The sequence below is a fragment of the Anabrus simplex genome, chromosome 1, assembly GCF_040414725.1.
Source record: "Anabrus simplex isolate iqAnaSimp1 chromosome 1, ASM4041472v1, whole genome shotgun sequence".
NCBI classification, from domain to species: domain Eukaryota; kingdom Metazoa; phylum Arthropoda; class Insecta; order Orthoptera; family Tettigoniidae; genus Anabrus; species Anabrus simplex.
The window spans coordinates 1,546,952,325-1,546,968,949 of NC_090265.1; the positions used below are offsets into that span (position 1 = coordinate 1,546,952,325).

Genomic DNA, 16,625 nt, shown 5'->3' on the forward strand with positions numbered 1-16,625 from the left:
GGTGCTACAATATAACAAACATACTAATACTAATACTAAACATATTTTCACATTATATGTTACTGTGAATTATGAAGCAGCAATCATCATATCCTCTGTTTTCAAGTTTACTGTTTATAATATACACTATTTTATTGCTTGAATGAACTTTAGGTTGTCCTATTTCATTCCTATCGCATTGTAAAATTGTAGATGTTTTCTTATTGATGGACCAGTATTTAAGTTAGACTGAAAGAAACTCCTCGTTTTTCTCATGTTTAACTTGGAACGAAGCTTATGTGGTTAAATACCAAATACAGAACTGTAATTTTTTGGCTTGACTTGTTGATTTGGAGTCTAAAATGAGAAATAAAAACTTTCGTGAGTGGAAGTAAATATTAATATAGCATTTAAAACAGTTAATAGTAATTCTACCATATTTTATAATCCCCATACAATTAATAACAGTACAAAATTTACAATATCCAGAGTCTGTAAGTTGAGATGTACACAATGCCAAGCAATTTACATTGGTCCTACTAGACTTAGTTTTCTTATCCGCTATCAGGAATACACCAATGCCAAAAAACATAACAGATTCTCGGCCATGAGTATCCACATGTCTGATCTTAATCAATCATTTTCAACAACAGAACAAGATTTGTCCATTCTTTAATTAGCTAACAAAGGTGTTCTATTAAATATCTATTACAATATCTTTATTAATATAGGCCAAAGAAATAATCCAAATGGTAATTTAAACGAAATATCAGAGAGCTTCAGTGTTCTTTTTTCAGGAGATCATTAATTCATTTTTGTAAAACCTACCACAACAAATACGCACAGCTTCCTTACACCCCCTCACTCTTCTCTCAACCCTTCTCACCTTCACTTGCATGCTCGCTACTCATAACAGACAATCAGCTGTTTATAGTCCAATACGAGGCCGCACGCAGGCTGCCTGGTCAAAAGAAAATTATTTTAGAGAAAGTTGACCAGCAGTGATAAAAGAGCGGAAATTAGCATTGAAAGTGACACCTTACACTCCATCCTCCCATTGTTAACTGATTTCAGTCCAGTTTTTGCCTTACTCTGTTACGCTGGATGGAAATATCCCACCCTGGTTCACCAAGCGTCTAAGCATATATATTGGACATAAGTTTTTTTATACAGTTTTGAATTATTGTTTTTACATATCTTTTGGAAGAAACTAAAATCCACTTGAAAATTGTATATTCTAAACATATCATTAAGAATAGAACTTACCAATCGACTTTGTTACAGATTTCAACACTTCTGCCGTTTCATGGAGAAGTGAAGGGAGATCAATAATATCTAAGAGAAATTCAGATAAATTTCGAAAAAGTGAACTTGGTTTCTTTTGTAAATACAAACTAACTCCCCTCTCTGGTTTAGCTGTTGATATTCGCTGGCTTCGTCTAAGTGAGCGCACATAGGGTGCTAACACTCGGCGAGTTGCCTTGTCGGCTGTTAGTGTGCTTATGTCATATGTATCCTTTTTTGTTTTACGAAGATATGGAGCGGGGATGCGTTCTGTTTTTAATGTCATTTTGGGAGTAGTATCTTCAGCAGGCTTTGATGTTGTGGCCTCTGCTGTAATGATAGTAAATAATGAAAATGCATATGTTTGCTATTTATACAACTGAGTACAGAACTATCAGTTAGATAAACATATTCATAATTAATAAATTTGCACACTGTTACCTTAATCAATAATGTACGCAATTATTACTTTATTACAACTGGATCAGTGAATGAGATTTCATTGCAGAAAGCATGATAACTTGTTCTATAAGCTAAGTCATATACCTGGTAGTCCACCAACTCCTTATAATTCATGAAGATATGCAACGCATTTGACACTGATAGTTCTTGAGGTCGATACCGCTTATTTTGCTACCAGTATTTCAGCAATGCAAAATGAGTCAGACTTGCACACAAAAAAGAAATATATGCTATCCTCACACCAAGATAAAAAGATCATTCCACAAACATGTTGTTTATTACATGCCTTAATAACATATATAACACTAATATGAAATAGTTAAGTTGTGCCAAGTTGTGGAAGAATGCAAAATGAACACCATGAAACAAGAATTAGAGATATGAACAGGATATTACATTATGAGATGGATGGCCGTGCACTCCAAGTACATCTTCTAACAGCCAAGCGGTGCATCTGCAAGGCTGAAGTGGCAAGGTGTCATGAGTAAAGAGGAATATATTAATAAAACGAACAACTTTTTTACAAACCTTTTAAGATTATCAAAAAGGATCCTACAACTAAAATTCAAAAGAATTTAAAACAATTGCTTAAAAGTCTAACTTGCCCCTTAAATGAAAAAGAAACCACTGAACTAATCAATATGAACCCAGGACTTGCTAAAAATAGAGCACAACCCAGAATATACAAGGCTGATGTCCCCATGAGACCTATCATTAACTACAGACCAAGCCCTTTATATAGAACCTCACAGTACATACAACAGTTTTTAAAGAATAATTACAGGTTTCTAGCCAACAAGTTAAAAACATGTATTCATGTATCCCTATAAAAGGAACAGTAGATAAAATATACAATAACTTAAGAATGTATAGCAAATTATCCATACAAGAAATTCAGGAATTTGTGTCCATTCAGAAATTGGTTCTAAATAACAAAAAAACTTCAGTTTTGATAATGTTATTTACCAAAAGAATGGTTTGGTCATGGAATTGCCAGCCTCGGAGATATTGGCAGAAATTTATTTAGATAATTTAGAATACACAAAAATCTTAAACAAACCTGTATTCAATAATATCTACTACTGGGGTCACTATGTGGATAATGTTCTGACTATATTAAATTAAGACCTTGCAAATGCGGCCTATACACTGTCCAGTTTAAACGCCCTAGATTCACATATCAATTTTACACTGGAATCTGAATCCCAACAGAATCTAAATGATTTAGATTTAAGTATTACTAGACAACCCAACCAGCTATCTTATCGTATCTTTAAAAAACCAACTCAAACGGTTAGTACAATCCAAAATGACTCTCTCCATCCCCAATGCCATAAAAAACTGCATACTATAATATGGTAAATAGAGCATTCACCATTCCCTTATCCAAGAGAGACCTTCAAAATAAACTAAATGTTATGCGATCAATAGCTAAATTAAACGTGTATAATGCACAATTTATCAATAAGATCATCAACACAACTAAAAGACGTCAAATTTCTACTTTAACCAGAGAATCAATAGACAAAAAGTATTCATCCTTCAATTCAATAGTCTAAATATATACCAAATTATTAATATTTTCCAGAAAAATAACCAACAAGTAGCTTTTAAAACTAATAATATTTTTTTCAATTTCTATAATACACGCCCTATCAATCCAGGTGTCTACAAACGACAATGCAATAGCCGTAAAATTACATGTGTAGGACAAACAGGATGTAATGTTTCAACAAGATAAATGGAACACGTCAATGCTTCAAGATACAGTCATTTCTCTGCCATGGCACAACATATGACAGACTTAAAATATAATTTTACATCAACTGACCAAGATTTAAGCGCATTAAAAGTGGATAAGAAGGGTACCATGCTCAACATATTGGAGAACAATTACATTCATTTAGAGCAGTACTTCAACCCTAACTATAATATTAATAAAATCAATCATCATCATCATCATCAATGTCCCACTCCAGTCACCCGGGTGTGGTTAACAAGCCTCCTCCACTCCTTTCTGTCCTTCCACATATCCTGCTCCATTATTTCCACCACATCCAATCCAGCTTCTCTAATGTCCTTCCAAATCTGTTCCATCCACCTTCTTCTCGGTTTCCCAACTGGTCTCTTTTCCTTAACTTCTCTTTTTAATTCCCTTCTTGCTACCCGTTCCTTTTCCATTCTTTTTACATGTCTGAACCATCTCAGTCTTGCTTTCTGTATGTTCTGTACTAAGGATTCTATATTTAGCTTTTCTCTGATTTTAATATTTTGGATTCTATCAATTCTTGTTATGATAATCCAAAACGACATCATGGAACTGGTTTAACATTGGAACATTGTGTCGGAAGAAGGAGGGTGGAACGATATAACAAAGTGGAGAGGATTCATATTTGCTCCCACCCTGTGCCAGCTGGAAATGGGAAAATGAGGATGATCTCATCTTGTCTTTTTAACCAATGTTCTTAAAAACTTCATTTCTACTGCTTGGATCTTATTATCTTGTTTCTTATTAGTTACCACCATTTTTAGTCCTTATGTTACAACTGGTATGAAATACTGTTTAAATAATGTTAATTTTATTCTCTTGGCTACTTTGTCATCCCATAACAGCTCTCTGACTTGGTGATAAAATGTTGTACCTTTACATAGTCTGTTGTTAATTTCAGGGTTGATTTCATTACTTCCATTAATAATGCTATCCAGATATGTAAACTGTTCTACATTCTCTAACCGTTCTCCATCTATGGTCACTTGGCTTCTCTTTTCCTCTTTTACACAGTGCATGACTACAATTTTCTTTTTACTAATTACCAATCCAAACTATTTCAGATTTTCATTCCAAATGTCCAGTCTCCTTTGTACTTCCTTTTCTCCCTTTCCCCAAATCACAACATCATCTGCAAATACCAAAGCATTCACTTCATCACTACCGATACTCTGTTTTACATGTTTTATGATTTTATCCATCAATATAATAAACAACAACGGCGACAGTGCACTTCCTTGCTTGAGACCTTTTTTAATGAAATGTTTCAGAGTCACCACCCCCCACTTGTACACTGCTTTTATTCTCAAGATACAACATTTTTACCTTGTAAATTAATGATTCTGGTACATTCCTTTTGTGTAGGCATTCCCATACATGTTTTCTCTTAACTGTATCACGAGCTTTTTCCAGATCCACAACTACGAAGATGATTTCCTTCTTCCTTTCCAGGTGTTTTTCCATTATTTTTTGCACTGTAAATATCAAATCTATTGTTGATCTATTCGGTCCAAAGCCATATTGTTCTACCTCTAAGGCCCGGTTTCTTCAACGAATGTTAAGTGTTAACTCAGCTGTTAGGAGACTTAACACATAATTTAACAAAATGGTCGTCTCATCAAGAATTGTTAACTCTAACAAATGTTAATACTTGTGTTAAATTAACCTGGCAGCAGCCCTATGTTAAACCTCTTAACAACTGCTAAAATTTCAAAATGGAGGCATGTAGAAGACGTAAGTTTGAAGCTTTACTGCTGTATGAAGACTATTTATAAATTGAAGAACGCAAAGGACGACCCATACTAAGAAATAACTACTTTCTAGAGTTGACAGAAGATATATTTCTAATTACCAAAGCCATAATGAACAAGATTAATGACGATATTGAAAATACGTTAGAGTTTCCAACAGTGAGGACAAATATCATGAGGCAGGATCCGCTTCGGACCACATGGAGGTGATAGAACACTAAAATGCGAACACATTTTACTCAAACTTGCCAGGTCTGCAACCTAATAATTTCCGAAAAATGTATGAATCCCTCGATTCTAATACATCTATATACTTGAAAAGTTGCGATCCTGACAAGTGGAGCAGTGGGCGAGTGGTCATCGTACTTGTCTAACGGCAAAGTACAGTGGGGACTTCGAGGGCCCTGGGACCGCTACGGTAGCTGTGAAGGCCGTTCAGGAACTCTGAAGAGTGGTGGCAAAGGGGGCTCTGGTTAAGACGCAGCAGGTCGTTATGCTACTTAGGTTCCAAAATGGGTAAAATATAAATATGTAAATAAATACAATGTTAACTTTAATCTTATAGTATAGTATAGTATTATTAGAAGTAATTCCACATACTGTATACCAGTTGACTATATTTGTAAGTAGTACAGGAGATATTATAAGTAGAATTTTGTAAACAGTATAAATTTATTAAGGATTAGCTGTGTGTTTAATAGAAAACATTGTTAGCGTAAATTGTATAATATTGTATCATAGGAAAATTTTCTTCTCTTGTTAATTTAATATTTAGTGCTTGACAATAATGTATTTTAGTGTACCATTTGCCACCGAGGTAGACACCTCATTTGCAAATAAAGAGATTTTGATTTGATTCGATTTGATTTGATTTGATTTGATTTGATTTGATTTGATTTGATTTGATTTGATTTGATTTGATTTGATTTGATTTGATTTGATTTGATTTGATTTGATTTGATTTGATTTGATTTGATTTGATTTGATTTGATTTGATTTGATTTGATTTGATTTGATTTGATTTGATTTGATTTGATTTGATTTGATTTGATTTGATTTGATTTGATTTGATTTTACGTGAATTCGAGTCCAGCCATAGATATACTTTTTAAATACAAACTAAATTGTGGTTTCAGGGAATATGAAGGTAAAATGTGAATAAAATGAATAATCAAATTGCAGTGGAACTTTATTTTTTATTTTCTACCTAACGTTAATAGAAAGAGATCCAGATATATATAGAAAGGGATCCAGCAGTAATTGTGAGAACGTTTAGGCCTATATTAATTTCAGCTAGAAAATAAACTGTACTGCAATTTCCGTAATATTTTGTTCCAATTTTTATCTTAACGTTCCCTCAAATATTAATTTAATCATCTTCTTACTCTTCTTCTTATTTATCTGTTTACCTTCCAGTGTCCTGGAGCTTCAGACTCTGGGTCGGGATACAACTGGGGAGGATGACCAGTACCTCACCCAGGCGGCCTCACCTGCTATGCTGAACAGGGCCTTGCTGGGGGATGGGAAGAGGGGAAGGGATAGACAAGGGAGAGGGAAGGAAGCGACCTGGCCTTAAGTTAGGAGGAGAAGTGGGAAACCACGGAAAACCACTTCCGGGATGGCTGAGGTGGGAATCGAGCCCACCTCTAATCAGTTAACTTCCGAAGGCTGAGTGGACCCCGTTCCAGCCCTCGTACCTCTCTTCAAATTTCGTGGCAGAGCCGGCAAACCACCCTGGGCCTCCAGGGGTGGCAGCTAATCACACTAACCACTACACCACAGAGGCGGACAGATTTTTTTTTGTGCAAATATCATAGCTGCGCCGAGACTCGAATTCACGTCTACGAGGTTCACAGACAAATACGGTGACCACTTGGCCACCCCTCCCTTCTGCTGTGATGTAACTCCCAAGTATATATATGCCTTGCATTGGAATCGGGGATTCATCATTTTTTCAGAAGTTATTAGGTTGCAGACCTGACATGTTTAAGTAAAATTTGTTCGCCTTTTAACACCCTTATACACGAGTTACCATTGAGTGTCTCCCCACAGGTACATTGAAGACAGAGCTCGATAGCTGCAGTCGCTTAAGTGCGGCCGGTATCCAGTAATCGGGAGATAATGGGTTCGAGCCCCACTGTCGGCAACTCTGAAGATGGTTTTCCGAGGTTTCCCATTTTCACACCAGGCAAATGCTGGGGCTGTACCTTAATTAAGGTCACGGCCGCTTCCTTCCCACTCCTAGGCCTTACCAATCCCATCGTCGCCATAAGACCTATCTGTGTCGGCCCGACGTAAAGCAAAATAGCAGGTACATTGAAACTCGGTGAAATCGTTTGAGCGCAGGGTCTGGGCTATACTTGTTAGATATTATGCTTCAGACACTTTTCATGTAATCGTAGGCGACTATGTTCACGAGTACAAAAAAGTGTGTAGAATCCTGCAAAGGATTTCTGCTGCCACTGCAGCATTAACAAGGCATTACATTATTTTCCCCACAATAAAATAATGCTTGAGAACCATTCAAAACACATAAATTATCACATTTTCCTGGTGTTAAGAATATAAGAATAGGCTATATCGAATGTTGTGATATATAACAGTCCGTTCTTTCATTTTTTAAGCACAGTCGCATAATTTTAAATTTAAATTAAATTAAATATAAACTCGCATTCATCATAACGCTGTTGTTGCCTCTTACTTGACATGTTTACGTCTTATCGGTCTCCGCTAACCATAACGTATAATAATATCAACCATCTGTCTGTGTGACAAAATGCTATTTCAACACACCACTAGGAGTGCTTTATGTAAATAAACAAAAGACGCTCACTGTCAAACGCGTACAGAAATCTCACTGAAATGTGTTAATTTGTCTTTAACAATTGTTGCGTAACAAATGTTGGAAATGTGTTCGTGAAACAGGGCACTTTTAAACAAAGTGTTAAATTAATAACAATTGTTAGTTAACATTTGTTAAGTAAAATTTAACACACAGTTGAAGAAACCAGGCCTAACTGTGTTTCTATTATATCCCTCAGTTATCTATGACTTTCTCCATTATTTTTAGTTCATGAGATAATAGGGTTATACCTCTATAATCTTCACATTTCTTCCTATTTCCTTTTTTGAACAACTGTACAATGCTTCCTTCTTGGCAATCATCAGGTATCCTTTCATCCTTCCATATGGCATTGAGGGCTCGGTATAGCCACTGTAGTTCACTGCTTCCTGCTGCCTTAATCATATCAGCACTGAATTCGTCTTTTCCACTTGTTTTACCTTCGGTCATTGCTTTCACTGCCTTTTTAAGTTCCAACCATGCTATTGGGTTCTCTTCTTTTTCTCCATCTATTATTTCCATTTTCTCATCTCCTTCCTCCGAGCAGTCATCCTCATTATGAAGTTTTCAAAATATTTTGCCATCACCTTCTGAATAACCTTTTCGTCATGTACTATGGATCCATCTTCTCTCTCTAATGCCTTGATTTTTCTTGATTTATTCTTTTCGATTTTATTACTCTGTATAATAGTTTCTGATTTCCTTGGCTATATTGCTCAATTTTGTTCGTAAACTCTCCCCAACATTTCTCCTTTTCTTCCTTGATATTCCTCTTTACTTGTAGTTTCAATCTGTTGTATTCCACATGTTATCTTTCTATCTTATTCTCATTCCTCTGATACGCTTTTGCTTTTCTTTACCCATTTCTTTCTTCACCTTGATCCTTTCTTTTCTTCTTTTTTTTAAAATTTGCCTGTCTACCACCGTGTCTCCTTTCCCTTAAACTTTGCTTTTGTTTTCCTGCATACCTCAATTGCTGCTTCCACAAATGTCTGTCATAAATTGTCCCACTCTTCTTCTCCACTTCATACTTCTGTGTTAGGCAACTTCCTTTTTATACAATCTTGGAAAGCCATTCTTTTATCCTCCTCCACCAACTCCCAAATCCTGAACTTTGGTTTCTTCTTCAGTACAATTTTAGTGATTTTTACTCGTTTAAATTCCACAATTAATAATCTATGATCACCTTCCATACTTTCACTGGGAATTATCTTCGTATTAATGACGTATCTTCCCCATTCTCGGTCTGTTATTATAAAATCGATGAGTGTTCCATACTGTCCATCCCAACTGTATCGGCTGATCTTATGGCTATTCCTCTTCATAAACCACGTATTCTTTATTATTAGGTTATTTTTGATACAAAAGTCCAAAAGTTTCTCTCCATTTTTATTTATATCGCCATACCCATGTGGGCCCAGAACATTCAGTTCTGTAACCACTACGGATTACACAGCATCAAAATAATAATAATAATAATAATAATAATAATAATAATAATAATAATAATAATAATAATAATAATAATAATAATAATAATAATAAAGAAAATTTAAACTTCATGAGATTTGATAAAGTTAAATAAAACACTCACACATGATAAAGACTGCATACACAACAACAAGGTATAAATACCAGGTTAACCAACATGACAACTAAAAGAAAGGAGATGGAAACCGGGCTGCGAACCATACGAGGTTTGTGAAAGGTAGTTCGTTGCAAGGAAAACGAGATTAACAGTGATCCCTTTCTGAACACTCAAATTTACTGATATTAAAGTACAAACAAATTTGAATAGTATATTACAATGTATATGCTAACACACAAACGTTACATAAAACCATTTCCACCTTGGTTCTTGAAACATTGTTTACAAAAAGGTGACAATCAATTACCGCATTTAATTAGAGACGATGGCAGGCTATTTACATTTTTACAATAGAAATCAACGTGGAAATTATAACATGAAATTAAGGAAGGGGCCAGTTGAAACATTTACTGACGACAGATAGCAGCAAAACAATAAAATTTAACAAAGGGGCTTGTCAAGTTGCCACCTTTCCTAAAACACTTCAGTAAAAGGTGCATAACTTTACCCAACGTTTGCTAAATTGGTACAGAACTACTGGAGGCATCCCCTAAGGGGAATAACACATTACATACTACTTAAGAGATGTGAACACAAAGTGACATTTATATCAGATTAGAATGTTCAAGTCAAGAAAAGGGGTTTACCTCCTTAACAATGGGTTACGACTAGCTGCGAGGGCTAAGTCATTGAAATTAAAATTGGTGAAAGGAAGATACCCTGGGCAAACTACGGAGCATAAAAAATTTAAATTAAGAATTTACATTTAAAAGTTAAACTCCAAAACATGAACCACACAGTGCTCACCTCGGAGGGCCAGTAGTCCCATCACAGGACAGATGCAGGGGACCTCTACTACCTTCGCTGGTCACAAATCAAAGATGACAGAAACAAGCTTGGCCCTGGCCAAGTCGCCAGAAGCCGGAAATGGGGCAATCAAGAGATAACCAATTAGCACATGAGAATTACACTCGAGACTCTTATATTCACCAATAAGAAATCGCGTTACTCTACCCAATGAGGGATCTGAAATTTTTTATGAGAAAAGATCTTTACAACTTCCAGAAACTTCCTTTATGATGCAACAGGAAATCACTAGAAGCATCTTATCAACACAGGCACGTGCAGCTACACCCAGCCACAAAAGTTATTACCAAAAAATTTTACACAATAACCAAATTAATTTAGTGGAGTTGCAGAATAATTAAATAACACTAAATATCTTATACGCATAATTCAAGTTACATGAATGATATATGGGCTTCACATTCCGAAATTATCACAAATTTTCAAAAGTTCTTCTTCTTTATCCTCATTCAAAATAATAATTTTAAATATCACTCTCAGTCAATTTTTCAAATCAAAACAAATGAACATATTTTACAAAATCAAATAGAACAAAATCAAAAAGATAACAACGATTCTTGTCCTTCAGTAATGTTCTTTAATGTCTTTTCTTGACGTTTCTCAAAATATAATAAAGTGATACACAACATCTTTCAAAATACGATTAAACACAGCTGCTTTAACACCATAGCATTCCTTCCCCCTCTGCAAACTCGAGCATAACTCGAGGCAAATAAATTTTAATATAATTTAAGTTAACTGGGGGGGGGGGGGGGTGATATCACATCTGACACTCAATACCACAGTATCTTCGTTCTTGAGAACGTCCATTACTGGTTGAAGAGTCCCAACTTGTAGTAACCCTGACCACATGCAGCTGCTGACTACGGCCAATCGCCAACAACTCCATACAGTATCAGTCCAACCATATCAGTTAGGAACTTCATGTCAGCTTACCCGTATAGTGAACTGACCAGTAAGCTCCAGTGAAGGGTGGCGCAGTATAGCATAGCTGCCGCCACTTGGAACATCAGGCCATACCATTTTATGTTGGATGACAGTGAACCCACAGTTCAATGTACTCTCCAAACAGGCACAGCAGGTTGCACCTCAGATGGACCCAGTTATAGTAGCCACTGGAACAGGAACATATCCGCAGCAGAAAGAAGAAATTTTGAAAGAAAGCCACCGTCCAACAATTTAGAAGATCTTGAAGAAAGGTGAAGTGTTCAGGAGGGGTTTTGTTTTTGCTTTCTTCCTTTTAAACAACTAACAACTCAGAATCACCCAACCGGTGGTTCAACAGCCTCCATCGGGAGAGGCCCTCCCACACTACAGATTTGGGATACCCCAGCCACCCGGGGCAAGCACTATTAATAAATTTCAAACAGAAAATGGTGATAGATTAAAAGGAAATTCTACCGGAGTTTACCCTTGGGCCTGAAATTTTTACAGATAGAATCCCTAGTTATGAACATGAATGCAACTCTTACATAACCTAACCATAATACAAGGTTCATTACACTTTAAGGAAATAAATACTTAATAAGGACATCTAGTGTGGTCACCTAATTCCCAAACTACTAAAACAAATCATAATTAAAGTATAAGGGTACCCAAATAACTTGCTGGCGAGCATAAAACATGAAATTTGCTTACAACTGAGATTTTCCTTATAACTAAATTTTTCTTATAATAAAACATAAATGTTTCCAACACATATTCAAAGAGTTAGAATTAGCAGTAGGGCAGGTTAAAGATACAGGTTTCAATGGAGGGAACTTGCAAACAGTTTTCATTGAGTTATAGCAGATCTCACTCATCAACGTGGCACTACTACCAGAATCTACCAATGCACAGACAGGTTCATTATTTACCTCTAAGCATATGTAACGTAATTTACAAGGAGGGATAGCAGAAATGCCACAAGATTGTAAGAAATTGACACTAGGTTCAGACTGGAACCCATTATCAGCCACAGAATTTGGTGAATCATCCTTTAACGTGCAGTTATAACAGACAAAACATGAAGTTACACTTTGAGGTTTACCACAAGAATTGGCGGTTAGTCATCTAGAATTACCATTGCCAGAACACCCAGACCACGGGGAATTGAGAGGGTGCTGTCTAGAGAAGTGCCTATTTGACCCAAAGAATTGACAAGAATTATTGTTGGAAGAGACTCTCCCCACGTCAGGTTTTGAATTGCCTAAGGGTTCAATCTTAGGACAATTCCTCTGGAAATTTTCAGTGGGACCACCCTTGCCTAACGGCCTAATCTTAGGACAATTCCGCTGGAAATGTTCAGTGAAGCCACAACTAAAACATGCACGAGAATTACGTGGCTTGGAAGAAAGAGAAGGAGCGGTTTTAGTAACCTGAGAAAAAGACATGCCCATAGGAGGGGGAACTAATAATAATAATAATAATAATAATAATAATAATAATAATAATAATAATAATAATCGTATGGCCTCATCTACCGTGTGCAGACATTTCAATCTGACGTCATCTGGCTGTCTGCTAGTCAATTTCGACGTTCCGTTTTACTCTAGGCCCACCAGATGGCAGACCGAGTAAACCGAAACTCTCTTGGGCGTCTATGGGTGAGATTTAATTAATTTTGTCGGGTAAACACCAAATGTGTCACCAGAGATCTTTTACATGCCGACATCGTACGACATGGAGTGTCGAATGGACTTTTTTTCCATCCTTCAAAAATCCGACCACCTCTCCCGGGTTTGAACCCGCTATCTTGGGATCCGGAGGCCGACACTCTACCACTGCAATGCGCAGGTGGTCGGCATATCTAATTCCTTCAGCAGAAACAGTGATAGCTTCCAATTGAGCAAAAGTTGCTGGTTGCGGTGAAAGAGCAAGAAACGACCGACCGATAGTCAGGGGCGACATCCTCAACAATGCTGGCAACAATTTGAGACTCAGAATACTGTAGTTGAGCATAAAAATTCTAGCATAGAACTTAATATCCTGAATATACTCAGACAATGATTCGTTCAAATGCTGCACTCTGAAATAATGTTTCTGCACCAACAAGACAAGACATGAGAAGGTATAAAGAATTCAAGTACAAGTACATGTGCATGAAACATCGACCGCCCATCTTTCAGAAATGGCTCTAATGATATGCTCAGAAAGAGCTCCATATACATGTGGATATAATATTCGGAAAAAGTGATCGCTACTTAAATTGTACACAATAGCCTGATCCTTAAATTAAATAAAAAATTAAAAGAAAGATATACCTCATCAATAGAGTTAGCATTAAAATTTGACACTCCCTTAAATACAGTAGTCAGTGGGTGAGATAAATTGGAAAAAATCTGGGAGAAGGCAAGTGTACGAGGTACCTGGGAAGGACTAGAGTGGTCCTGAGAAGGAATTACAGCAGCATAGTAACCTTAATTCGAGCACCCTTGAGAAAAGGGTAGAGTACTAAGTGACGTTACGACTAGCGTTATACTGCAAAGAAGCAGGCGCAGATATTCTCATCTGCAAAACATTCTCACCACTTGTTTAGGGGTTAAACTACCTAGCGGAACACTTAATACAGATGGCACTTGGACTTCGCATTATCGCATGAGAAACAGGTTGTGTAGCAACAGTAGGCTGACACTGAGACACAGTAGAGTTACCAGGTGCCATAGGAAAATTGGAAGACATACCAACATGTGAAGAAGACCCATTACATGAAATACTTACAGGCACCAAAGCACTTGAAAAGAGAGCAGAAGAAGATCCACGGGAAACATTGCCCACACTAGATCCCAGAAGGACATTATCACTAGCAACCGCAGTACAAGTTTGAGAAGCTGAAGATACAGAAATTGGATTAACACTTTCTATTTCACACGATTCCAAAGGGGCTAACACTTGAATTTGTATTAGGCGACTCATTCCCTTCAAGCAAACCTATGATTTTATCAAATATCTTAGAAAATTGTGTTAATAAAGATTCACACTCCTGCTGCTCACCTAATGGCAAATTGAGAGACAACAAATTGCGAATCCGATTCATATAGTCTTGTAATTGGGCTTTCACATGTAGTAATTGACCATGTGAAGGCTCGGAAGAATAAAAGGACACAAGAATGGCATTAAATTCTGACAATTTATCTCTAACCACTGCTAAAGATGACCAAAATTCATCTGTCGTTAACGCAGGAATTATTACCGCTAAATTAGGGACTGTTTCAACAGGCACGTGTCATCTCTAACATTTCCTGCCAAATTTAATTTACAAATTCGAAGTTCGTAAATTAATTCTTCCTTTCTCAAATTAAAAGTATTAGGGATAACATGAGACATGCTGACATCAAGAAACTGCTATTCGAGATAATTCTTTAGGTTATTTTAGGTTAACAAAGACAATCACCATTAATCTCCCTTTTTTCAGCAACCACTTACTCTACTAACATTATATAACCGCTACGGATTACACATCATCAAAATAATAGTAATAATAAACATGATAAAGAAAATTTATTTATGAGATTTGAAAAAGTCAAATAAAACACTCACACATGATAAAGACTGCATAAGCAACAACAAGATATAAATATCAGGTTAACCAACATGACAACTAAAAGAAAGGAGATGGGAAGCAGGCTAGGCACCATACAAGGTCTGTGAAAGGTAGCTCGTTGCAAGGAAAACAAGATTAACAGTGATCCCTTTCTGAACACTCAAATTTACTGACATTAAAGTTCAAACAATTTCAAATAGCATATTACAATGTATGTGCTAATGCACAAACGTTACTAAAAACCATTTCTACCTTGCTTCTTGAAACAAAGTTTACAAAAAGATGACAATCAATTATCGTATTGAATTAGAGACGATGGCAGGCTATTTACATTTTTCTTACAAAAATATAAATCATCGTGGAAATTATAACATGAAGTTAAGGAAGGGGCCAGTTGAAACATTTACTGACGACAGATAGCAGCGAAACAATAAAATTTAACGAATGGGCTAGTCAAGTTGCCACCTTTCCTAAAAACAGTAAAAGGTGCATAGCTTTACCTAACCTTTGCTAAATTGGTACAGAACTACTGGAGGCATGCCCTAAGGGAAATAACACATTACATTCTACTTAAGAGACGTGAAAACAAAGTTATATTTACATTAGATTAGAATGTTCAAGTCAAGAAAAGGGGTTTACCTCCAAAAGCAAAGGGTTACGACTAGCTGCGAGGGCTAAGTCATTGAAGTTAAAATTGGTGAATGGAAGACACCCCGGGCAAACTACGGCACACAAACAATTTAAATTAAGAATTTACATTTAAAAGTTAAACTCCAAAACATGAACCAGACAGTGCTCACCTCAGAGGGCTGGTAGTCCCATCAGAGGACAGACGAAGGGGACCTCTGCTCCCTTCGCTGGTCACAAATCAAAGATGACGGAAACAATCCTGGCCACGACCAAGTCGCCAGTAGGCAGAAATGGGGCAATCAAGAGGTAACCAATTAGTGCTCGAGAATTGCACTCGAGGCTCTTATATTCACCAATAAGAAACCGCGTTATTCTAGCCAATGAGGGCTCTGAAATTTCTGATGAGAAAAGATCTTTACAACTTCCAGAAACTTCCTTTCTGATGCAACAGGTAATCACTAGAAACATCTTACCAACACAGGTACTTGCAGCTACACCCAGCCACAATAGTTATTACCAAAAATTTTACACAATAACCAAATTAATTTAGTGGAATTGCAGAATAATTTAATAACACTAAATATCTTATATGCATAATTCAAGTTACATGAATGATTTATGGGCTTCACATTCCCGAATTATGATAAATTTCCAAAAGTTCTTCTTGGTCCTCATTCAAAATAATAATTTTCAGTAACACTCTCAGTCAATTTTTCAAATCAAAACAAATGAACATATTTTACAAAATCAAATAGAACAAAATCAAAATGAAAACAATGACTCTTGTCCTTCAGTAAAGTACTTTAATGTCTTTTCTTGACGTTTTCCAAAATAAAATAAAGTGATACACAACATCTTTCAAAATACGATTAAACGCAGCAGCTTTAGCACCGTAATAAGTTCCCACATGGGCATTCAGATCTCCCATTATC

At 36.3% G+C, this 16,625-nt stretch overlaps 1 protein-coding gene across 1 annotated transcript in view; it reads right to left on the minus strand.

Annotated features, from left to right (window-relative positions):
- The window catches only part of LOC136862145 (cAMP and cAMP-inhibited cGMP 3',5'-cyclic phosphodiesterase 10A-like), a 422,768-nt gene extending 421,219 nt beyond the window's left edge, over positions 1-1,549 (minus strand). Inside the window, exon 1 of the mRNA XM_068226202.1 lies at positions 1,246-1,549. Within this exon, the coding sequence (XP_068082303.1) occupies positions 1,246-1,549 (304 nt within the window). The remainder of the gene's footprint in view (positions 1-1,245) is intronic.
- Positions 1,550-16,625: the final 15,076 nt, after the last annotated feature.